Raw genomic sequence first — 24232 nt, 5'->3', positions numbered from 1 at the left:
AAAATCATGCTGATTTGGGTTTTCTTACAAGTCTAGAAGATGAAGAAAAGTCAATGAAAATGTAAAAATGATGCCTGAAGCAGACTATGGCAAATTATAGAAAACAACCTCCACTGCATCAACGGTGTTGTGTGAATATATGTCATTTATTTGACTGGATAATTAATTGAAAGGAATAAAGTAAAACAGATTTTAAAAACATTTCTAAATTAGACAAATTGATGATGATGTGAGCAGAACCTCCTCACAAGGGCTCATGAAAGCAGAAGGACCTTCTGCTCAATCATTCCAGTTTTGTTGCTGGCCCCTTGTATGTGTCCAGTTCTGGGTTAATTAAGGCAGTAGCAAAACTCCCTATGACTGCACATTGCATGATCAGGCTCTGGACATTCTTTCTTGGCATTACTGTTTCACACTTCTGTATATTGGTGTAGGAAGCTTGTGCTAATTTGAGAACCTGGGGTGGGGGGTTTATGACCGAGAATATAAATTACTAACTTTACATCTGTAACTTGGTTTTGTATAATTAAGTCTATATGTATACTATAAAGACTTCTTTTTTGTATATTTATATTGTTATATAAATTCTGTGTGTATAAAAAAATATATATATTTATATATACACACATGCATGTGGTAAAATCCTACTTGATGTTAAGAGTTTCTAAGATACCAGAAATATATATATACATACACAGAGACCTTAAGATAGTAAATATGCTTTTTATTTAAGTTGAAGATTCATGTTTTAAAATGCCTTTGTTGTTTGTGACCAGCTGCAGATAAAGTAATAAAACTAAGAGCTACAAAAGTTGCCCCAAGCTAGATGATCAGATGAGGTATATTGACTAGATGAAAATTGTCTGAGTTTGTAGCTGAAAAATCTACCACCAAGCAGAGTTATTATTTGGGTAATTGTTGCATTAAAACAGATCTCTTGTTCATAGATGGTCTAAAGTCTACTTTTGTAGTAAGTCTAAAGTATTAACTATCAAGCAAGGCAGCATCCTGAGGGTTTCTAGTGACCTAGACCTTGAGAAGATCTTTAAAGTACTCTGGTTGCTGTCCTTTCTGCGAAGTTCACATATTGCCAGCATAGTTGTTTTCCTAACACTGCTTTCAGTATGGTTATCCATTTTAAATAAATAAACAACCACAATTGAAATGCAATGTGAAATGGGGAAAAAATAATAAAGTTACAACAAGAAAAAGATATTTTAATTTCCCTGCTTTTATTAGAGACTGTTGCTGGACACTCACGTGACTGTAAAATTCTCTTCCTACAGGCTTCTTCAAAATTGTGGTATTCATAGAGTGTTAAGAATTTTAAAAACATGTTCTTTAATGATTTGTACTAATTGTCGTTAAGTTACGTGGGTGCTGATTGCAAAAAAGGACTAGTGTTTGTTTTTGCATGGGCGATGTGCCATTTCTGCACGGTGAAGGAAGTTTTCCAAGCTTCACACATTATATCGTGAAATGAGATTCCTTGTCACGTGGTGGCTAATCCAGTCATAATAGCTGGCAATTTTTGTATACACGCCAGGGTGACCAGCCTCTCCACAGTTCTCACCCCAACTCACAATACCCCAGACATATGCCACATTTTCTGCATCAAAACAGACCAAGGGTCCTCCTGAATCACCTTTGCAACTGTCTATGGAGCCATCATAAGTACCTGAAGAAAAAGAGGAATCAAAAAGCAAAATTAAGTTTGTATACAAGCTAGCACATACAACAGAGCACAGGAGGATTTTCAGGTCCATGTTGCTTCTTGACAGATGCTTGCATAATGGTCACCAATAAAGAGGATTCCTGACCTCTTTGTTACTTCTCATTTCTTTAAGTATGGAGCCTTTCTTTACATTTGTGGCTGGCCCAAATTCTCCTCCTTTGCTGTGCTGTCAGCAGTGTGAGACTTGTTTTACCTTGTGCAATAGAAAGTAATGCATCCATATTGCCTATTAATGTCATTAGAAGTTGCTCATGAAAAGTGAACGAAAGCAGGAAGAAAAAGGTAAAAAGCTTTGTAGGCTGATTCCTATGGAAATTAAACTATCGTAATATGTGCATGCCTACATGTCCACCTTCAGTGTCCTCTCTACCCAATAATTCATTGGCCAGTTTCACCTGTACAGAGCTGTACAGACAGGCAGAGGCCTGAAAATAATTTTCTTTATCAGCTTTATGAAAATCGGTGGGCAGGTACAGGAAGGGGAGGGTGTGGATGCTAGAACTGGAGGGAGAGCAACTGTCACTAAGTGCCCTCACTGCAAGGTCTTGGTCACAATGTGGACCTTTTGCAACACCAGATAGCAGCCCTGAGGCACAAGTGTGTAGGATCCAGTGTTCTTTGTAAGTTGCAGTGCTTATGGAACAACTCTGCAATTCAGAAAATACAGCTCTCATAGAAAAATGAATTAAGAGTGAAGGATGTGAGCTAGAATATGATTTATGCTTTGTCCTTCATACTCAGTAATAAGTTCGTTAATTTCTAATGCCCTTACTGCACTTCTCTGCTCAGTCGACTGACCTAGGAACCCATACTAAGTGTGAGTCTCCAGGTTTTTTAAAATGTAACCTCTTTCTTGAATCTCTGAGTTACTGAGAAAGAGTTCTATGAGCTTTTCAGAGTTAAGAGTTACTAATCCTATAAAACAAGATTTTATTGCCTTTACTCAGGCTTGTATAACCTATACAAGGTTATACATACCCCATAACTAGTAGTCCTTAATTTCTAAGTTTCTATTTGTATCAGGAAAGGGAAGGTAATCCCAGATACCCCTTTTCTGATGTCATCCCATGTGATACTTCCTTTGTTCTCTCTTGGTAAAGTATAATCACTTGAAGTACATTGAAGGTCAAGGAGATAAGTTATGGAACTTGTGCAGTAGACAAACCCATCAACTTATAGATGTCATGCTGAATTTATCACAAATGTTTTGGCTTTTATATCTGGTTTTCACTGTTCTAGTTAACTAGTTTGTTCAAATATTGGCTTTACTTTTTGATTTAATGAACAGTTGAAATTTATCTGCTCAGTAAGTTGAATACTGATTGCTCTTTAAGTGTTTGGCGATACCTTTCATTATATGAGATGCAAACGATGTGTATTCAAAATCCTTATTTTAGTACTGTGAGAGACAACCAACCAGTTTCCTGGCCAGACTAATCTTAGGTTCAGAAGTTAAAAATACTTTTCCTGGGGTGCTGTGTGGTGGTAGCAAATGTCTAAGCAGATGAATAGTCATAGTCTAAACAACAGAACTACTAATGGCCTCTAAGTCAAGCATTTGCTTAAATGTGTTCCTGAATCAATCAAATACAGTAAAGGTAGAAAGTTTAGTGGGCTGTAAAGGTCTTTGTATTTAGAAAACATAACTCAAACTGCATACCAAAATTTGCCCACATAATCATAGAAACTTAGCATACCATAATCTTAATTCTGTTATAAATAAATAGATATATATTATGATGGATGCATCTAAGCTCCAATGGCTAGAAGTTTTCTAATAGTGATACTGCGGCAATCAGTTTATTGTCTTTCCCAAGTCTAAACAATTCCCAGCCAGCACGTCTGTCCTTATAAACAGTAGGTCTGATGGTACAGAAATTATAGTAAGAAAATTGATGCTTGCCTGCACATGCCATTTGTTTAAAAAATCGTCCTGGATACAATTCAGAACAATTATGGAATAAATTAACATTGCCCCACTTGAGGATATATTGTTTGGTATAACCTAGAAAAGAAAAAAATAAACTTTTCTGAATTAAAAATGGTAAGTACCTACTAGACAATATCATACACTGAAAGCTATATATTTGCTTATCTACAGAATATAATCTTCGATATTGTAATCCAGATACCTTAAACTGCTACTAACACTTCAGCCATATGAAATGCAGTACATCGGCCATAAATGTAAAAATAAAAGCAGAGTGGTTTAATTGAAGTGTTAAATACAGTACTTCCATTTTGTGACATTTTCACCCTTTCCCTTTTCTTGTCTTTGTCAGTTTTTTTTCCTATGTTTTTCATATCAAGGTTTTCAGACACCAGTATATTGTTTTCTATGGAATGGAGATGCAGCTCTGATCATCCTTGTTACCTTTTTTCCAATTCTGTTCTGTCTTTTGGGGATGAGTGGATCCGATATTGAACATACAGGTGAACTATGTATTCACAAGGTTAATGAGATTCTCTATTTTGTTGTGTTTGTTTGCTAGTAATTCCCAACTTTGCATTTGCTTTATGGTCTGCTACTGAGTGGGGACGGGGGAAGCCTCACAACCAGTATGTGATAGATCCAACCCAGGCTGTAGTTACTGTGATACAAAACGAATGCTTCCCAAATCTTTGAAATGGATTCCATTTGGCATATCTGTTTCTGTGCAACCTTCTGGCTAAACTAAAACATGGCTGAGACAAGATGTGCTGAGTTTCATAATGGTTGGCTGCAGCTCAGATGGTCTTGGGCAGGGGACAGAGCACGGGCTGTGACTATGGGCCACTGAGAGCTACTAACTGCCACCTGTTAAATATTGTTACCTGGTCTCCACAGCAAGTACAAACTTTAGATTAGCAAAAGGGACATTTCTCAATATTAGGCTAGTTTTCAGCCAGGCTAATTGGCTGAAACAGCAGAGAAAGCAGTACAGAAAAGACAGCCAACGATCATAGCTGAATGCTGAACTACAGTGTACATTTTCTGTACTCAGCCTCTTTTAGTGCTTTGCGTTCAACTACTGTTCAGCCTTTTCAAAATGAAACTCACCACAATTAGAAAATGAGTGATACAAATAATACACTCTTGTAGTAAGCACTAAATCAAATACCTTTCTCTAGTCCCCATCCAGAAACCTTGCATCTGTCACCAGTCTTGAACATATACTCCGACCAGGGAATACAGGCAGGTAAGCTGTATTGCAGGGAACATTTTCCATTCAGCACACTTTTCAGTTCCAGCAGAGCAATGTCATTTTCATAATTTGATGCATTATAATTTTCATGGATTATCAGTCGGTTTACTCTGAAAGTATCTGCCTCTTTGTCATACAGTATTGTATGCAACAGTCCAGTCCAGACACGGTACAGATGAACTCGATTTGCCCTGGGGAAACACAGTGAAAAATAAAATATGTTTTGATAATTAACACAAACACTGTGCAGTTCAACTAGCTATAGACTTTTGCATTTTATCAAAGTTTCTCTAGAATAAAAATTAATACTATATACGCATATTTCTTTCTGGATTTGATGCCCAGGTTCTTCTGAAGTGTGGCAAATGCAAGGCAACTGGCACTTGCTGCTGAGTACTGCAGCCAATATAGAAATAAATACTAAAGGCCAGTCACTGTTTAGCATTGTGACAAAGAGAAAGCAGGCATTTATGCCTCTCTGATTTCAAGTGAAAGAAGAGTGAGCACATGTGGATGGGATGCTGGAACTGGCAATTTTCCCTGTTTGCTCTTGCTTGTTCTGAGCAATATATTCCCCCAGGGATGTTCTCAGGGAACAGATCCTGGAATCCCCAAGGTAGAAATGGGGAAGAGAGAAGGTCCTTTGTATCTTCATTTCAGGCAAAGTGGTTACAGTGAACCTTTTCTGCCTGCCTACTATCTCACAGAAGAATACCATGTCTCTTCAAACTCATCATTACATTTCATCTGTCTATTCGCTGCGAGAATATTTAACTATCCTTAAATCTTCCTCATTGTTAATATGGGTCAGTCAGTGTTTTAAATTGTTTTATTCAGTATGCAAATAGGAATTAGCAAACAGTTAGCCAGCAAGGTTAATAACATCCAAAGCAATCTTTCTGCCTTGCAAATAGAAAATAATTCCTCAGTTTATTGTTTTTACCTGACACAGTGTGCAGCAGTCAGAACCCAACAGCCACCAATATAAACCCCTCCACAGTGCACTGTTGCACCTTCATTGCCAGTTTCTTTAATTGCCACTTGCCAAGGGAATTCACCCTATTCAAACAACAAACACCCAAATAATGTGAAAACATAATAATTGTACTATTTTTAGTGCATAAAGGGAAAACCAGTTCTTGGTATTGCCTCATCTCCTTGATTATATCTGATTGTAAATAAAAATCTGCTATCAAAAAATTATGAATCGGGCTCCATCTGATATAAAGGATAAATATTCTAAAATGCAGTATTTTTGTTCAGACTTCTGACTTTGTGTGATGCCTCCTTCCCTCCAGCCTTCTGTCATTCAACCCCTGGTAGCCAGAGAAACATAATCTGAACTGGTATAGTCAAGTATATATAGGATTTCTGAGAGTATTCTGTTTCAAAGGTGCAAAGTTAAAAACCATTTTATCACAATTGTTATTTCTAGCTATGGTATTAATAATTTTCAGTGTTGTACTGTAATACTCAATTTTGCAGCTTCATATTTTACCTTATAAATTGTCCTTCTTTTTACTTTCATTCAGTGCAATGCCACTACTACTGCCAAACATGACATTAGTGTTGTAGCTGATTTTTTAACTTCCATACATTTTAACAGAAGGACAGCAATGCCCATTTAAATTGATGCTGAATGAACTCATGCATGGTAAGGGGATTTTTTACCTTTCTTGCAGTCTCTCCACCTATGATTCTTTTCCGTCGAGTTAATGTATGATTTGTAAGACCACATTGTACTTGGGGAAGAAGCGTCTTTATAAATTTTCTTTCTTTAACAAAAAGGAAAAAATTGTCTCAGAATTCAGGTATCCATTCTCTCTGTTTGGAGACAAGTTTATCTTTATCTTGAAAATTTGAGTGCTGAGAACATGCCAGTAGCTGAAGTAGCAGGAAAGCAAAGACCAAAAATTTTGGCATTGGTTCTTGCTTTGAAAATTACATGAGTCTCAGCATCACATTACTGCTGAGCATGCTGCTAGCATTCATCCAAATAATTGTAAAGCAATTCCCCTAGATTTGCTGAGAGTTTACTTCCACAAGTTCCCCAAACATGCACATGTGTGTCCTCAGCCAGGATGAATCATTATAGCATTATGGAAATTAGTGGAAAGTGACACAGATAGTAAGCCCCAGAGTGTATATTCCTAAATCACAAAATTCAAATACTTGAATGTTCTATATCTGGCCAGCTGGCTGGTAGCTAGAATGCTACTAATAGGAGGGTATGCTGTTGTTTTTATAGAGTTAGTTACACTTACCTTCATCCATACTCTGGTTTTCAGCACCTTTGGCTTTGCCTGTAGTAGAATAACAAATACTAAAACTGTTGGCAAACATTTGCTTTTATTCTATTACTAGAATATAGGTTTGTGGTTTTGTGACAAAATACATGTTTTAAATGCATCAGGGCACACCATTTCACATGGACAGCAACATTCTTTCAGCCTGGTTCCTGCTGTTTCCATTCCTACTAGGCATTCTGGCTGCCTTGGCCTACATATTACCTACATCCAGCAGATACTCACTCGTAACTACATGACGTCTACTCTGCCTTCCATGCCTAGAGAACCCTTCAGCAAAGAAACTCTGAGAAATGGCCTTTTTTTGGGGTTTGATCTCCAAGTGATATCCTATTCTCCTCCACCAGGGAACAACAGAAATTCCTCCTGCTGCCTCATTAACCTTTCGGAGCTTTGTAAAGGCCAAAGCAGTATTAGGTAACAGGTTGTTTTTTCTGTTTATTCTTTTTCAATGTAGATGATGCTGTATATACTAAGTGCCTCTTTTCACAGGGTATGGAAGGGTATTCAACATGAAAGACAAATTAAGTGCTTCCTGAATCTGGCTTGTCGGCTTTTATATAAACAAAACACCCATTGAATTCAATTCAATTCAAGTGGAGGTTGAGGATTGGGTCTGTTCTTATGTTACCAACAGTAATGTTTACCTTTAAAGTTCAGTTTACCTTTACCAATTATCATTTACCAATAGCGTTTACTTTCTGACTTTAGACTTTGTCTCTTATCAGAGCAAGAAAAAAACATTCTAATTTCAAAACAAAACAAAATCCTTTCAACAGTCAGGGGAACAGCACAGAAGAATTATTGTATTGACAAACCAGTTGAATTCTTCATCTTTGAGGAAAATATGCCTGCCCACCCTGTCTACGCTTTCTTCACAAATATGGGATTCCAGTTTGATAGATGGCCACATAAGCAAAAGCCATAAGCCTCCTGAAACATCATTTGTTTCTTCCTTCCTTTAGTTTTCATGCTATTCTTTTCTAGAAGGAAAGGGAGGTAAATTACACAGTATTTTCTTCCTACTATGCATAACAACATCAGGAAGACTAATTCTTGCATGCATTTTGGTTTTGCTAATCTGTTAAATGATTTAATAATATGCACTGTGTAGTATTTAAATGTAACTGAGCCCAATAAAAAGAATGAAACAGAAACATATTTCAGAAGGAAACCTGCACAGAGAACTCGAGCTTCATCCTCTCCTGTGAGGCAGTCAATTTCTTTGTCACAGACATTCTTATTTGGAATACAGATATTTGATCGACAGTGGAAACTGTTGCCTCTGCACTCTGTAACACAGGAGAATTACAAATGTAAATCACAGGATCATGTAATTCAGCAATCTCACATAGTTAGAGAGCTTTTTAAAATATAACACTATAATATTCATGTTATGGAGGACTTGGTTGTTCATAAATAGATCACAAAAGCAGTGTAAAATTCAATGAGTAATTTGCACTCCTCATTATACAATCTTGAAGCTTAAGACTTAAAAAAATGTGGACTTCTGTTGCCAGTTCTGTGCTGTACTTCTAGACTTTGTATCACTCCTTACCAGTTTCATCCACAACACATGCCCACAGTCAACCTAAGCCAAAAGATCTCCAGTTTTGCCAGCATTATTGGTCCTCTCAAATGAGGAATTTATGACACTTGGGTGAAATTTACTTCCCAAAATCAGAGTTGAAAATGCCTTCTGGCTGAATCAGCTAAATGCCTAAATGCAAGCTTAGGAATTGAGCGTCCTATTTTGAAGAAAACTGCATTTATTAACTTATTTTTTCTAAAAAGCTTCCTTTTAATTCTTGTGATCATGATGCATGTTATCAAAAGCAAAGCAGTGCTTAAATTTATGGCAGGGTTTTTGGAGATACCTTATAATCTTATTTCAATCTACTGTTTAAGGATGTATGTCTCTAACAGAAAATAAGGTGGCTCCCTAAAAGTATCCAGATATCCCAATATGATCCAAACACCACCAAACTCAGTTGAAATACTTTGGATTCCAAGAAGTGTTGTTTTCAGCCCATACAGCTGAAACAGCATTATTTTGGTGAAGTGGAATTGGAATAAAAGTCCTCTACATATATTAAGCTACAAGTATTTATTATTTTTTTCTAAAATGCCTGTGTTTCCACAATCATCAGATTAAATTTGCTGACAATTGTAAAACTACAAAATTAAGGTTATTTATGAATCGTGATGGGACTTGTAACCCATGTTACTGTTTGGCAGCTGAAACTCAACATTTGAAAGTATTCTTCTGCATTCAGGTCATACTAGATCCATTCCTTGTTTCTAGTCAGAATTGTTGTGGCTGGAATTGCAGATGCAGTAAGAATGATTGCTCATGAACAAACAGTGTTACAGGAGCTATTCACAGATATTCTATGGATAATCTTGCATTAGTAATAAATTTGAGATCTCACTTTGGTTATAGATAGCTGGAAAAACAGTGTCTTTGTTTAATTACTATTGTTTTTTTCCAACTAAAAATACATTTTCATTCCAACATGGTTCGTTTTTTTTAATCAATATTTAACAGCCTGCTAAATAATCTCATTGTATTTCCTTTTCTTCCCAGGAAATCCAGATTCTCATAGACCACTTGCCTGCTTCAAAAAATTATATTATGCCGACTTTTTCTGCACTTGCATATACGTAAACTATTGTTTGATTGCTTTAATGTAGTGACTTTTTGGAAAAGAGATTTTAGCTGTTACATCCTGTAAAAATTCTCTGGGGGTGGTTTTCTGCTGAAATGATTTTGAAACTGCCAAGAAAGTAAATTATTACCTCTGCAGCACAGTTCATCACTTAGGTCTCCACAGTCATTGATTCCATCACAGGTTTTCTTCAGAGGAATGCACTTCTTGTTCACACAATGAAACTCACTTTCTGAGCAAGCTGTGCAGTACAATGAAAATGAAGTTGGTGTGCAAATGTCTGTAGGTTCACAACTGCCCACAGAAATATTCTGCTTGCGCATTTTATTCAGTCAGCAGTTTGGCCTATCAACAGTAGGCATTCTGGGGCCCAGTAATGTAAATAGGAATCTTTTTATTATTTTAATTGCCTTCTCATTAAGCTTTGAATGTGACATCTCTTTTTCTCCAACTTGCAGTAGCCTTGCAAAAGGAAACTTAATTTCTTCTGGAAACACTAAATCAGAAGCGATCAGTTCAAATCCACTGTAAATAACTCAAGGGATTAAGATGATGTACGTTCCCCCTCTAGAAGGAAGTCATCAAGAAAGACGACTCAATTCTCCTAACCAGCACGTTCTCAGGCTGATGCTTATCAGTGCCAAAGAAAGCCGGCTACAGAGAACAGAAAGCTGTTATAAGTCAACATGAGGGCATGATTCCCCTTATATCAGTGAGAAACTGAGGAGTCTGGAAACATCCCAGAAAAGATGAGCAGTTCTACAGTCAGTCTGGTCTAGTTACAGTGCTCCTAGTGTCATAATTGATCTCCCTCATCAACAAAGCAGTGAGTAGGCAGTTGTCACCCGTCCTCCTCACCAGTTAATCTGGGAAAGACAAGACTTGTAGGATACAATATCAGAAGGGATGGGGGAACGAACAGAACCATGGATGAAATATATTTACTTTTGGGAAATATCTGTAAAAATACATTAGGAGCAACAGTGATTTTCCAAACTCATAAACTTAAGACTGCTTTGACCCAAGACTGCCTCAATTGTCTTAAAGTCTGCAAAAGGATTATTTAAAAAATCAAAAGGTTTCAGTGCAAATTTGCTGTGGCTGGGAGTTCTGCAAACTAGGTCCTAATTATTTAAAAGAAACTTAAAATGTAAGAACCCCAAATAGATACAAAACTAAAAAACTACTAACCTCTGAGATTTTCATGGCACTGGAGGCTAACAAATCCCTCATTACTATCTCTTGATTTTATCTCTATGTGGCATTCAGCAAGACTTGTTTCTAGGCCCCTACAAGTTATTTGCAGACAGTGCAGTGAATTTAAGGCAGATTCTGTGATTCTGGAATTGGCCTGGTAATATTCAGCACCTCTGTGAAGATACAAGTAATAATAATAAATTATATCATTTCACAATGGATTGTCCACTGCTTTTATTGTTTACAATTTATATGATTTTCCTCAGTGTTAAATAATTTTGGTCATGACTAAGAAAAATGGCAGACTTCCCGTGGAATTGTCTGGGGTAAGTGGGAGATGTTTACTTTGGAAGGAAAAGTAACATAAAGTACTAATTTTTGCAGATTGCTGCATAGAACTGTCCTAAATCCATGTAGCTCTGTGTCAGCCACTATGTATTATGATGCATAGAAAAGTCTCCTTATGTAGCAAAAGTTGTTAGCTCAAATCCTTATCTCTGTGTGGACACAGGTGAAACCGTCTTGCATGGGGTCAAATATCCTTGACATCACCAAAACACACACATATCGAGGAAGCTCAGGCCACTGCAAGGCTGGGCCACTGCAAGGCTGGGCCACTGCAAGGCTGTGCTCAATAAACTTTATCTCCCTTGTTTTTACCTGAGTGGTATCCTCCTAACAGTGTATGTATCTCCTACCTTAAATAAATACAGATCAAGTAAATGAGTAACTAGGGAGGCTTACTACTGGACTCCAGGGCTGAATGCTTTGTCCCAGAACAAACCCTTCTCTGCTATCTAAAGAGATATTGATCAAGACTAGGAAATATTTGCTTCTCACCTAGAGGGGGAAATTTAGGGCACTACATTTTTAGCATTTCAGATGGTGTTGGGGAAATATCTCTACCTGACTAAGTTAGATTAGTTGTGTAGGCGTAAAATTATTATGTATGGGATACAGAGTTGACTTAATAGGAGCTGAATGTGCAACTCAGGTCATTGGTGTGGTCACACAAAAAAGAATAAGCTCTGTGTTGCTTCAGCTGTTCCTCAGGGACAAAGCAACCAAGGGCAACAGGGCAAGGGGTGAAGAAAGAAAAAGTGTTCTGGTTTTTGTTAGTCTGGCTGGTGCAAGTGGCAAAAGAGAGCTGTACCCTTTTGTCAGCTAGTGTAGGAAACTCTTCTCTGCATGTATGTTATTGCTGAGAGCTACTTGGGGATGGTCTATCTATGTACTTTGCCTTGTCCAGACCTGGGAGAAAACCTGTGCATTGCTCTTCAGCTTTAATTTAAAAGTAGAACAATTACAGTTCACATAGTTGTAATTTGTAACAGAACATGTTTTGGCTTTCACTCTTGGGTATCAGTGTAAGAAGCTTTATCACAATATTGTAGCCAATACATTGTTCATGAGTTTTCTCTTAACTGTCGGCAGACCGTGACTGACACTTATGTAAGCAATGCTAATTCTTTGGATCCCTTGCAATTTTCCAGAAATAAATACCCCAAACTTACAATTCAAAGCCAAGGTGCTTGCAAGCCACGTTTGCTTCATTCATAGTCCACTCACTACCACATACAAAAAAGCTGTTCGTTTGATTCACAGGTTTTACTTGAAGCAAACTTGAATCTCCATGGCCCACAGAGATTGCAAAGGTTTCTAAAAAAAAAGATAAATAAAAAAATTCTGAAATAAAATACGTATATGTATCTAGTGGGAAGATAGCACAGAAACAAAGCAGGACTAATTTTGTATTGACAGCCAAGGTTCCTATGGAAAAAAAACAGTAGATTGGGAATCAGAAGCTTCACATATTATTCCTATATTTTCTGAGGATTCACTTTGTGGCTTTGAGCCTGCCTCTTTATCAAGGTATACCAGTTTCAGGATAAATGATGGCAATTGTTCCCACCATGTAAGAGTACCTGGAGGTCTACTGAGGAAAGGCTGCATCTCTGTATATTGACTTTCATTACAGTAATCAGCCAGTAACACTTCAAGTGACATGGCCAGGTCCTGCTTCTATTACCTGTTTAGCAAAACTTCCACTGTTTACAGTGGAGCTAAGGTTCTCAGATTAATTTAGTGAAGCCATACTGAGACCACACCACAAAGACACAGAGGCTCTCCAGTACTTTCCAGTGGAACAGGCAGAATTTAGCTTTGCCACCCTCAGGGTGATGGGCTGAGCCTCTGCTGCTATGGGGAAAGGGACTGATGGTAGTGGGACAGAGCCTGGGCAGGAGAGCCCTAGCCTCAGCTTTCTACTCCTGCTGTGGCGGAGACAGCGCTGGAGGACAGGTAAACGCAGCAGCTGCTACTGCTAAGAGAAAGGACTCATCTAGTCAGCAGTCGCCATTTTTCCCTGCACTCAGAAGGAGGGTGGGCTGACAAAACAGCTGTGGGCATCCTAAAAAGCAGGTGAGAACAGCTGCTCATCAGTGCACACTGTCACTGCTTTGCAGGACAATACCTTTCACTTTGATGAAATCCACAGTGTGAAGAAGACTGAGGCTAACATGGCTTACCTTATCGCCGAGCACTCACACACACCTCAGCAGCTTGACTGCATTCATAGAATCATAGAATCATATCAGGTTGGAAAAGACCCACCGGATCATCGAGTCCAACCATTCCTATCAAACACTAAACCATGCCCCTCAGCGCCTCATCCACCCTTAAATATCCTCATCCCTTAAACACCTCCAGGGAAGGTGACTCAACCACCTCCCTGGGCAGCCTGTTCCAGTACCCAATGACCCTTTCCGTGAAATTTTTTTCCTAATGTTCAGCCTAAACCTCCCCTGGCGGAGCTTGAGGCCATTTCCTCTTGTCCTGTCCCCTGTCGCCTCTCTCCAAAAGATAACCTCTCTGGTAATGTTCTCAGCAGGTCCCGCCCATTGTGCCTCCCACCATAGCCAATACTGGGCTTGGAAAATTTGGCTTGTTCTTGTGTCTTTTTCCCCCTTTCTACCTGATGATACGAGCAACCTACAAGCAGCAGGGTGACCTGGGCCTGTCAATCACTTTATTTTATGAAAATCGACAGATATTGCCCATTTTCAATGATTTTTCATTTTCTGTTTCTTGTTCTTAACAGAGAAAGGAAATTACCAGACTTTTTGAGCTGTAAGTACTAAGCATCTCCTTGGCCGCAAATCACTGGCTAATACATTTTGGAAAAGGAGGTGTTAATACCTTCAGACATGCATTTTCCCTTGTGAAGAAACTTTGCTTCAGGACGTTGACACTCATAGCTCTTCAGGTGACAGTAAGTATGGAAGTACTTCCCATTGGTAGAACAAACTGAAGAGCCGTTCTTTGGGCACTGGTAGGGAAGCTTACAAAGGCATTTTCCCTCCACACATCGTTCCCATGGGTGACAAAAAACTTTTTCACAGGACTTGTGTGTGTATTTGTTGCTTAAGCATTCTCCTATGAGGTAAGTGTCTTGCTCAGCTGGCTGGGCAGGCTCAAGCTGCTGAAACTGGTTTTTTTCAGCACTAGATGTTGCATTCTGTAAGGCACAAAATAAAAAGGATTAAGACTAAGAATTGCACCAAGAGCTCTGCAGATTCCTTTACTGACCTCAACAAAGTGTTCATTCATAAGCCTTTTCTTATTTTATGAGCACAAATGTGCCAAATGTCATTTATAGTGTTTATTCCCTTGCCTTTGGCTACCTCATATTTCTCAGTTCGTCTGGACATTTTTTTTCTTTTTGGGTCGTTTGCCTGCTGTGATCTTCATTCTCACTGGTCCATCACAAACTTTACACTCTACTGTTCAAACATCAGCTGAAATGCACAGCAGATTATAAACATGTTTTTAAGCCAACAGTTTATAACACACCACAGCAATGGGATTGTCAGCAAATCAAAACATAAGGAGACTTAAACACCAGAAAAATAAAAAAATAGCAACTTGTTTTTTTCTGATACTTTTTTAATGGCTTGGTTGGCACTGGGCTTAAATATCACCTGTAAATCTATGAACTACTCAGAAGCAAATAAAGAAATCTAAAATCAATGATTTGTTTCACCATGTGACTGCTGAAGTAGGAAGTATATTAAAGATATTTGAAAATTAACTGCCCTCCCTTATCAACTATTTTCCTGTATCTTGCACAGCAGTGGATTTGCAGTGTGGTTGCTGGTCATCTCTGAGCTGCAAATACAAATTCTGATGCTCCATTCAACTGTCTCTACGTGAGTGACTCTGTACCTGCATTCATGCAGCTCTCTGGTGACTTCACTGCTACCTGAGTGCTTATGCTCACTAAGAGCATAAATAGAGTAGAGTAGGAAGAATGTTGAAACATGAAAATTATATATGAATGGGCTTTGCACAAAAATGGGAGAGAAAAGTTAGTTTTTAAATGTGATTTGTCAGCTTTGACTGTGTCCACTGAATCAATAGAGCTGAAGTTTAAAGTTCTCATAAAGAAATCGGGGCCACAGTGAAGTCACTGGGGAAGTTGTTGGGGCAGAATTTAATCCAACACCAACCCTTTTAATCGTTGTATATTTTTGCTAAATTCTTCCTGCTCATCCCCAGTGAGTAGAATCCAAACTGAGCCAGATCCGGCTTGGCATAACCCCCATATTGTACTAAGTGTTTCTGCTGAATAGGAACAAAAGCTGCTATTTATCTACAGGTTTCTTTGAAAGACTCAGGGCATGCTGAATGCTAAGCCTAGATGAGCTTTCTCAGACACTGCTGCCAGAAAAGATTGCACAGCAAGCATGGCAGTACGATATACCATGTTGCCATGTTAGAAGCCTGCAATCTCATTTCTCAAAAAAGCAGGGCAGGGAAAATTGCAGTACCTTTCTGTGGTCAACCATGCTTGAAAATTTGACTTAGGGTAGGACCATGATTAAAATCTTTTCCAGAAGCTTATTAGCATCAATCTCAGATAGAATCAATACATCAAAGAGAAATAGCAAGCTTCAAACATTTGAGCTGGGCTAAAACAAACGTAAGAAACACAAGTACTATGAAAGGAAACTTAAAGAAATCAACTGGTTTTGCTTTTAAAATAATCAACTGCTTTTTAAGCTGTTTTTTAAAAAATGAATTGCTGCTACCATAGTAAAATTAATACTTACCTCTGATCCATAAAAACAAAAGAGAGACAAGAAAATCAAGAAAACTGGGACCTCTCGCATGATGAAAGTTTCTCTTTGTAGACAAATTTGTCTGGCTGGTACTCATTTGAACGTCAGTTGTTAGGTTTGTGTTTAATTTTTAACCATTAGTAGAAGATTTTGAAGTGTGTTTAGAAATGAAGTGCCTCAACTATGAACTGATGAATCTGAGCTCTCCAAAAGGTTACCGCCTCAATTTAACTGGTTTTATTGTAAGTGCAAGATGAGGTAACAGATGTCAAGCCTTTAAAAAGAATGATAAGAAGGAAGCACCTACTAAGGGTAAACATTCCCTTTCTTTTGCCAGAGAAGACTGATCAAATCATTACAGTGGTTCTCCTGGCTGTAGGCCAGATTCTTTTAAAAGATAAATGTGGTTTTTATATGATATATATGTGTCTTCATATATATTGAGAGAGTGGGGGAGAGAGAGGGAGAAAGAAAGAGAGAGGAAAAGAGAGTGAGGGAAAGAGAGAAAAGGAAAGAGAGGGAGAGAAAGAGAAAAACTTACTGTGAGGGTGATGAGGCACCAGCACAGGTTGCTGAAAGAAGTTGCAGCTGCCCCATCCCTGGAGGTGTCCAAGGCCAGGTTGGATGGGGCTTTGAGCAATCTGATCTAGTGGGAGGTGTCCCTGCCCATGGCAAGGGTGTTGGAACTGGATGACCTTTAAGGTACCTTCCTACCCAAACCATTCTGACTCTGTGCTTCTGATTCCATATACTCCACTGGATTAGAAGCTCGTATTACACGCTTTGTGTAGAAAGTTCTTAAGTAGTTTACAAACACTTGGAATGTTCTTCTCGAAGTGGGTTTCCAGTAAAACCGTAATTAGAGACAGCAGACAACTTCCGGAGCCTGCCCAGAGTTCTCATACAGTTTGAGGGTAGCAGAAGGGCCTGGCTTGCCTGGGGAGCAGGGCTGGCAGCACCCAGGTGCTCAGGGCACCGCTGAGAGCTCAGGGCACCAAACCTGTGCACCCAGGCTGACACAAGAAGTTACTATTACAAAAAGTGAAATATAATTTGATTTAAGTAATTGTGTTCATAGAATCACAGAATTATAGAATGGTTTTAGTTGGAAGGGCCTTAAAGATCATCCAGTTTCAACCTCCCTTGCACAGACAGGGACACCTCCCACTAGATCAGGCTGCTCAAAGCCCCAGCCAACCTGGCTTTGGGTACTTCCAGGGATGGGGCAGCCACAGCTTCCCTGGGCAACCTGTGCCACTGCCTCAGTGTTCTCTGAAAGCCAGACAGAATGTCCCTCTCACAGCATGTTTTCTTTCAGTGTTTTTCCAGGCACTGTTAATTCTTTGGTGATTATAATGTCCTGTATCTGAACTGGTGTCTCCTCTCCTGCAACCCCCTCTGCCTGCAGCCTTTCCCCAGCTCCAAGGCAAGGTCAGGCAGAACTGATCCGAGCTCCAAATCAGCAACAGTTTTGACTGCTGCGAAGTTTCATAATAACATTAAAACCAGACCTTGGAAACTAACAAAACATGCATAAGATTTCTGGGAAAGCTTATCCATATGCCTGTAAATGGGAAATACATCCCGTCCCAGCTCTTGTCTGGCTGCACACGGCTGATGGCGATCTCTCCTCGTGCTGCCCAGCCCTGATAAAGGGCTTTCCAAAACGAGTCTTAGCTGATCTGAAGCATTTTCGCTATCAATTGCGGACCCAGGCCCCGACAGAGCCGGCTCCGCTCGGCAGAGGCCGGGCCCCAGGCGGCATGGCGGCCCCCGATCTCGCTTTCGGCCCCTTTTGCGACGGTGCCAGGCGGAGGTACCGTTTCCTTTACGGCAAGCGGCGTCATTTCCGGCGGCGGCGCGCGCTGCTGACGCGAGCGGTGGCGGGGACGGCGCGCACGTGGAGGTCGGTCTGGGCGCCCCTGGTCACTCTTCGCCCCTCACTCTTCATCCCTCGCCCCGAATCCTTCGCTTCTCGCCCCGCATCCCTGGTCCCTCATCCCTCGCCCCCCTCATCCCTCGCCCCCCTCATCCCTCGCCCCCCTCATCCCTCGCCCCCCTCATCCCTCGCCCCCCTCATCCCTCGCCCCCCTCATCCCTCGCCCCCCTCATCCCTCGCCCCATATCCACTCGCCCCTTCATCCTTCATCCCTCATTCCTGGCCCCTTCACTCCTCATCCCTGGCCCCTGGCCCCTTCACTCCTCACCCCTCATCCCTCACCCCTCATCCCTCATCCCTCACCCCTCATCCTCAGTGCCTCGCAGCCCTGAGGGAGCAGGGGCCCACACCCGGCTCTGGGCCGGAGGGAAGGTGCTCTCTGCGGTGATCCTGTACCCCATCAGCGCACTGTGCCCTGGGCCCTACGAGGTGTCCACCGGTTGTGTGCCGCTCCTCCCCAGGGCTGGAGGGTGGCACAGCCTCCTCCTGGGGCTGCAGGGTCATGTTCAGCCCTCAGGTGTGTGAATGAAAAACATGTCATCACTGCTGATCGCTTTCTGTACGTAGGCATTGCAGTGGATGAAGTTTCAGGTGTAAACTTGTTTTTTTTTTTATGTGCCTGCATGTTTGTAATGGAGCATGAAATGGCTAAACATTAAATTAACAAAGAGGGCTGTCAGGAGACTTGAATTTGTAGAGCATATCAAATGTGAAGTGTCTTTTATGCTTGAACAACTGATTTTTGTCCGTGATTTAGAGAGTAGTAGAGAATGTCTTTTCGTGGAAGAGGAGGTGGGAGAGGAAGAGGAGGTGGCTTCAATCGTGGAGGAGGTGGAGGTGACCGAGGTGGCTTTGGACGAGGAGGTGGACGAGGAGGCGGGAGAGGAGGATTCAACAGAGGCGGACATGACCAGGGGCCTCCGGAAAGGGTAGTTTGTAAGTTACATGAAGAGATTGTATTTATCTAACTTAGAATGACTGCTCCAGATCAATAGCTTGTTTGCTTTTTATTTCAGTATTGGGAGAGTTCATGCATCCATGTGAAGATGACCTTGTTTGTAAATGTAAAACAGAAGAAAACAAAGTGCCTTATTTCAATGCCCCAGTATACTTGGATAATAAGGAACAGATTGGCAAAGTGGATGAAATCTTTGGACAGCTGAGAGATTTTGTATCCTTCAAAAAAGTGTCTGATGTACCATATTTATTTTTTAAAGGCTGAATAATTGTTAAATGGAATTTCTCTAGGATTTTAAAATAGTTCAAGACTTGGCTACCTGTTAGATGTGAACAGTCACAAGTCTAGGTACAATTGTTGGTGTCAGGAGGTGCGTCGTTCACACTGAGTGACCGCTTTACAGGTTTTTCAGTATGACAGAGTACCTTATGTCAGACAAAGGTTTTCAGTCCATGCAGTACTGGCAGAAGTTTTTCTAGCTACCTGACCAAATTTCCTGCTATAGGTTACTCACTTATAACAGAGTTGGATCAAGGGTGCAGTGTTTTTTTGTGCATTAGGGGACCTCACTCATGCTGCAGCTTATTACTTAATTGTGAAGGTGCGTTTGTGCTAAGAAGTCCTATTACTCGTTGTCTATGTTATTACTTAAACTGCCAGTTAAAGTGGGCTTGTGCTAGCATGTCCTCTTGCAAAGCATACTTGTTGAGATGAGGCACTGGGTCCATTCTGGTGTCACTGACAGATTGACAGAACCTGTGACAAAAGTGGGACAACTGGGGAAGTAACTCTATAACAGGGCAGTAAGATTTAGCTTGTATTGGTTGGCTGAGCATCCGTAACTAGCTGCATGCATTCCCTCTCCCACACGAAATGTCAAGTGAAATGTGCAGATTTGAATCATTCTCGCACTCTAAATGCAGATTTACTTTTTGTATTAGTATTATTTGAATTTCAGAAACTTCTTTTCTTCCTACAATAACATGTTAAGAAGGTATCTTACTGGATTTTGCAGCTTCCTGCTGTCCCATTTAATCTTGCGTTTTAATTACGCAGAGTTGGCCAGCAGCTCTTTTTGATCTTAGGAACTGCATACCAAACTCCTTGCATACTGGAGAGTCAGCGTGAAAGATTGTTGCAAAACTGCAGACGAGGCTGGGCATGTGGTTGGTCCAGCAGTCCCTGCTGGCTTTTATCTTTCCATAGCCAGGCAGTTGTGCCACTCAGCAGCAGCAGCAGCAGCCCTAGCAGAGCCCCTGCAGCCTGTGAATTATTCCAGATGAGCCTTGAGATCACCCTGGGGCTGTAGAAATGTGTTTCTTTCCAATTGTGTTTATAGGCACTCTCCACTGGTATGTTCTTCCTTATGCCTTAATACCTGGAAGGAAAAAAAGGTTTAGCCACAAAATACCCTATTTATAACTGGGAAAAACCCTGAGAAAAAATTGAAACAGTTTCTCCTCATCTTTTAATTGTAATTTTTATTGGTGTAATGACGTTTAGCTGCATTTATAAAATAGACTTATAGACTCATAGAATCACCAGGTTGGAAAAGACCCACTGGATACAAATTTAGAAAATGTCTGAATGTGCCTTTCATATAATAATCAAAATCACAATTTCTGATGTTTTATTCCTGCTATGTTCCTTAAAGAAACTAACAGTATTTTTCAGTGAAACTGTCTGAGAATATGAAAGCCTCTTCATTTAAAAAAATGCAAAAGGTTAGCCAATCTTAATAAGAGAATTCTACTCTATGTCATCAGTTGGATAAACTATTTTGTATCATGAGTTAATAGAAGTTCATTAAGTTTTTATTAACTTTAAAATCTAGTTGTACTTTTTAAACATAAGTATTCATTTCTTCTTCCTTTTCACTTACATATCTGCCATGTTCTTCCTTCTCCCTGCCTGACAAGAAAATAATGTAGCAAATTAAACTCATGCAAATATGATCAGTATTTCAGTAACTTTGTAATACTATTATTTATTTGTGTGCTTTATTTGGTGATTTGCAGAGGATGGTATGACATAAAGGGTTAAGACGAAATTGTGATTTGTAGAGGGAGATACTAATGTGCTCTCTAGCCTTGGTATTTTTAAAGCCTAATGGAACTCTGTTCCTGCAGTTTTACATTGATCCTGCGAAGCTGCTACCCCTACAGAGATTTTTGCCAAGGCCTCCTGGAGAAAAAGGTGCTCCCAGAGGAGGTGGTAGAGGAGGACGTGGTGGAGGACGTGGAGGAGGAAGAGGCGGTGGTAGAGGTAAGATGCAGAATGTTGGGGTTTTTTGGTGGGGTGGATTGGTTTTTTGGGTTTGTTTTTTTCGGGGGGCATTTGTTTTGGGGTGTTTTTTCAGTAAAGCTGCAGTTGAGTACTCAAACATCAATAGTTGTATTGCAAAGAAAAATATGTGTGTTCCTGTTCAGCGTCTCAATGGAAGAGACAGTGATGATGATCTTGCCACCCAAACCATTCTGTGATTCTATGATATATTTCCAATGGCAAGATCTAGACTTCTGTGGCCAGCTAAATAGCAGCTCCAAACTTAGCGAGGACAATGTGCTGATTTATAACCAAGACAGAAAGAGTCACTACAAAGAAAACTCATGGTAAAAGATTGTAGATAAAACTTCCAAACTACCAATGAAAGCTGTATTTTTAGCATGTTCTAAAAATCTAGTTTGGCCAAAATATTTGAAATGCAGTGTTTGAGAGAGGATTCAATGACCTGGTAGATCTCACCCTTCTTTTTGAGCATTATCTACAATGTACTTCGCAATTAAATTTGAAGTTAATTTTTTCTTACTTTGCAGTTTCTTGCCTCTTCTCCCTACCTTGCCCCTTTGCAGAGACACAAGTGTTTCAAAGGATTTTAGTTTGTTTTAATGTTCTGTTGAGTTGTAACTGATCACTAAATTATTAATTAATAGTTTTAATTCATTTTTTGCTCTCATAAAAGAAGTTTATCATGGAGTTTTATTAGTGTTTTTAGTATTTTGGACGTGCTTTGAAGAGTCCCTAGAAAAGACAAGGTGTGAGTGATAGACCTAGTAACTGTGCAGCAACGGACAGCTTTTGTTTTTTTTGTTGTTCTTTTTCCTTTCAGAAGCTGTTAAGGAAAAAAGTTTTTATGCATAACAAAGAATTTATAAGCTCCTCAAAGTTATTTCCTATGTTTAGGAGGATTTGGTGGAGGAAGAGGTGGAGGAAGAGGAGGAGGATTCAGAGGAGGAAGAGGTGGAGGAGGAGGATTTAGAGGAGGAAGAGGTGTTGGAGGAGGCTTTCGGGGTGAGTATGCAGTTTTTACATTTTAGTAATGAGAATGGCTCCTAATTTCTAAAGATTTAAAATATTAAGCAATGTTTTATTTGTAATGTCTTATAGATGTTTATGGTTTTATGCAAACTGTTTCTGTGCATCCCATTAGCTAGCTTAAACCAAAGCACAGTAATCTGCATTTCTTGATGCTTGTGTAAGACTATGCTAATTTTTGCATTCAAAAGGACTGTGAGAATATGGGTAATGATGATAAATTATTTTATTCTATCACTGGATTTGTTTTAAATACATGTATGCTATGAATTGCTCATTGTATTTTTTCCCTCTTAAAACAGGAAGGGGATATTAAAAACGGAGGCATGAATATCTCCCCACTGTCTTACCGTATGATCAGTGGAAGTGAAGAATGAGGAACAATTTTTTTAAAGGACCCTGAAAAAGTTCTTTTTATGAAGAACTTGAATCACTTAATGACTGTTCATCAGCACACGAGGAAAGCGTAGCTCCAGACAAAGAACTGAAGACTGCTCAGAATATACTTGAACTTTTTAAAATAAGCCAGGATTCAATATTATTCTTAAGCTGTTTCTGGCAGGTGGCATAGTGATTGCTTGACTTCATGTTGGAGTTCGGAGGAAACAATCAATTGAAATGTGTTTTGAAAAAACCCTACAGGATCTCTACCTGCACATTCATCAGTATGAACCTATTGCCTATGCGTGACTGATCCCTGGTTCTCCTTTTTATATTGAGTCTTCCAGGCTGCTCTAAAGTGGGCATGCCTTTTAAACAACCTTTATGAACCTTTTTTTGCAAACTAAACTTCAACATTTTGTATTGATAGATTTTTTTTTTTTTGTACATAATAATATATAAAAAGGAAAGAAGATAGCAAAGGATATTTTTTGGGTTTTTTCTGTATAAATCTTGGTGAAAGCCAAAAACATAAAGACATGTTCTTTGAAGCTGCTATCAAATGAATAAGCAAGGTTAATACTATTCTTAAGTCACCTACCTGTGTCTAATTACACCGATTTTAAAACTGCTAAAGGTTTTTAACTGTCCCTACCTCCCTCTTAGCCTATTTGTCTTGAGGTTTTGCTGTCTTGACACCATACCTGTGTGGTGTGGTTTGCATAGGGTTAAGGTCATAGGACTGCACACAGTGCTTTCGGTTAAGTATTGCTAAAAAACGGCATGAGAGAACCTGCATGAATCTTTGATCTTTCTAATTGGATGCATCATGAAGATTGTTGTAAAGACAGTTAACTGTCTCTTGAGGATGGGAGAGAACACGGTGCCTTTCTGCTCTTGAACTTTAGAAAGAAAATAGAATAGAAAAGTAGAATGTCCCTGAGTGTTGTAGAAACATAGAATGTTTTGGCTTGGAAGGGACCAGGAAGGTCACATAGTCCAACCCCCTCTGCAGTGAGCTGAAACGTTTCATCCAGAGCCAGGAGTCCATTCACAGACTAGACAATTATTGGTCATTTTAACAAACATGACTGTTAGTTTGAGAAACCTCTGGAACAAAACTCAAAACCAGGTAGCAAAACATGTCATGAATTCAAGTAAGTTTGTGTCACAGAGGCACCCACAAAACAGACAGTGGGTCACTAAAAATAACGATTACTTAGCACTCTGACAAACAAGAATAAATCACAAGTTCAGATGTCCACAATTATTACTACAGAACTGCCTTAAGGATTCCTAAGTTTCACAAACAGTCCTTTAGAAGGATGACCAAAGTGTGCACACTCACTCTCAAAAGGAAATCTTTCTCTCAAGGGTACCCAGAATATATGATCGTTCATCCAGAAAGGTGAGGGCGCATTCAAGGA

The 24232-nt window shown here is 39.6% G+C and overlaps 2 protein-coding genes across 3 annotated transcripts; one reads left to right on the top strand and one right to left on the bottom strand.

Annotated features, from left to right (window-relative positions):
• Positions 1–703: 703 nt before the first annotated feature.
• CFI (complement factor I) lies at positions 704–16339 on the bottom strand. Its single transcript, XM_069855509.1, has 12 exons — positions 16204–16339; positions 14291–14609; positions 12607–12751; positions 11087–11265; positions 10026–10136; positions 8402–8518; positions 7185–7223; positions 6592–6695; positions 5864–5979; positions 4837–5111; positions 3639–3740; positions 704–1678 (listed from the first exon to the last, which is right to left on the bottom strand). The coding sequence occupies exons 1-12, from the start codon at positions 16261–16263 to the stop codon at positions 1461–1463; spliced, it is 1785 nt and encodes a 594-aa protein (XP_069711610.1). The 5' UTR covers positions 16264–16339; the 3' UTR covers positions 704–1460.
• A 1723-nt stretch (positions 16340–18062) lies between these two features.
• Positions 18063–23455, top strand: GAR1 (GAR1 ribonucleoprotein). Of its 2 annotated transcripts, none has more exons than XM_069855507.1 (7): positions 18063–18122; positions 18916–19087; positions 19168–19322; positions 20774–20833; positions 21239–21374; positions 22293–22400; positions 22727–23455. In XM_069855507.1, the coding sequence occupies exons 2-7, from the start codon at positions 18922–18924 to the stop codon at positions 22738–22740; spliced, it is 639 nt and encodes a 212-aa protein (XP_069711608.1). In that variant the 5' UTR covers positions 18063–18122; positions 18916–18921; the 3' UTR covers positions 22741–23455. The 2 variants fall into 2 exon arrangements, with proteins under 2 accessions (XP_069711608.1, XP_069711609.1); XM_069855508.1 differs by having other exon boundaries at positions 18072–18118; positions 18909–19087.
• The last annotated feature ends 777 nt before the right edge of the window (positions 23456–24232 follow it).

Source organism: Phaenicophaeus curvirostris, chromosome 4 (genome assembly GCF_032191515.1).
Source record: "Phaenicophaeus curvirostris isolate KB17595 chromosome 4, BPBGC_Pcur_1.0, whole genome shotgun sequence".
NCBI lineage: Eukaryota > Metazoa > Chordata > Aves > Cuculiformes > Cuculidae > Phaenicophaeus > Phaenicophaeus curvirostris.
This window is presented reverse-complemented; position numbering and strand designations above follow the sequence as displayed.

Bases quoted from the DNA above. Each gene is read 5' to 3' on its own strand.
- CFI (XM_069855509.1), bottom strand. From the start codon at position 16,263: ATGCGAGAGGTCCCAGTTTTCTTGATTTTCTTGTCTCTCTTTTGTTTT. The intron at 10,137-11,086 runs GTTAGTAGTTTT...TGTACTGCACAG, and splicing joins GTGCCATGAAAATCTCAGAG to CTTGCTCAGAAAGTGAGTTT. The intron at 1,679-3,638 runs GCAAGCATCAAT...CTTTTTCTTCAG, and splicing joins TAAACAAATGGCATGTGCAG to GTACTTATGATGGCTCCATA.
- GAR1 (XM_069855507.1), top strand. From the start codon at position 18,922: ATGTCTTTTCGTGGAAGAGGAGGTGGGAGAGGAAGAGGAGGTGGCTTC. The intron at 19,088-19,167 runs GTAAGTTACATG...TTTTTATTTCAG, and splicing joins GCCTCCGGAAAGGGTAGTTT to TATTGGGAGAGTTCATGCAT. The intron at 20,834-21,238 runs GTTAGCCAATCT...CTGTTCCTGCAG, and splicing joins CATTTAAAAAAATGCAAAAG to TTTTACATTGATCCTGCGAA.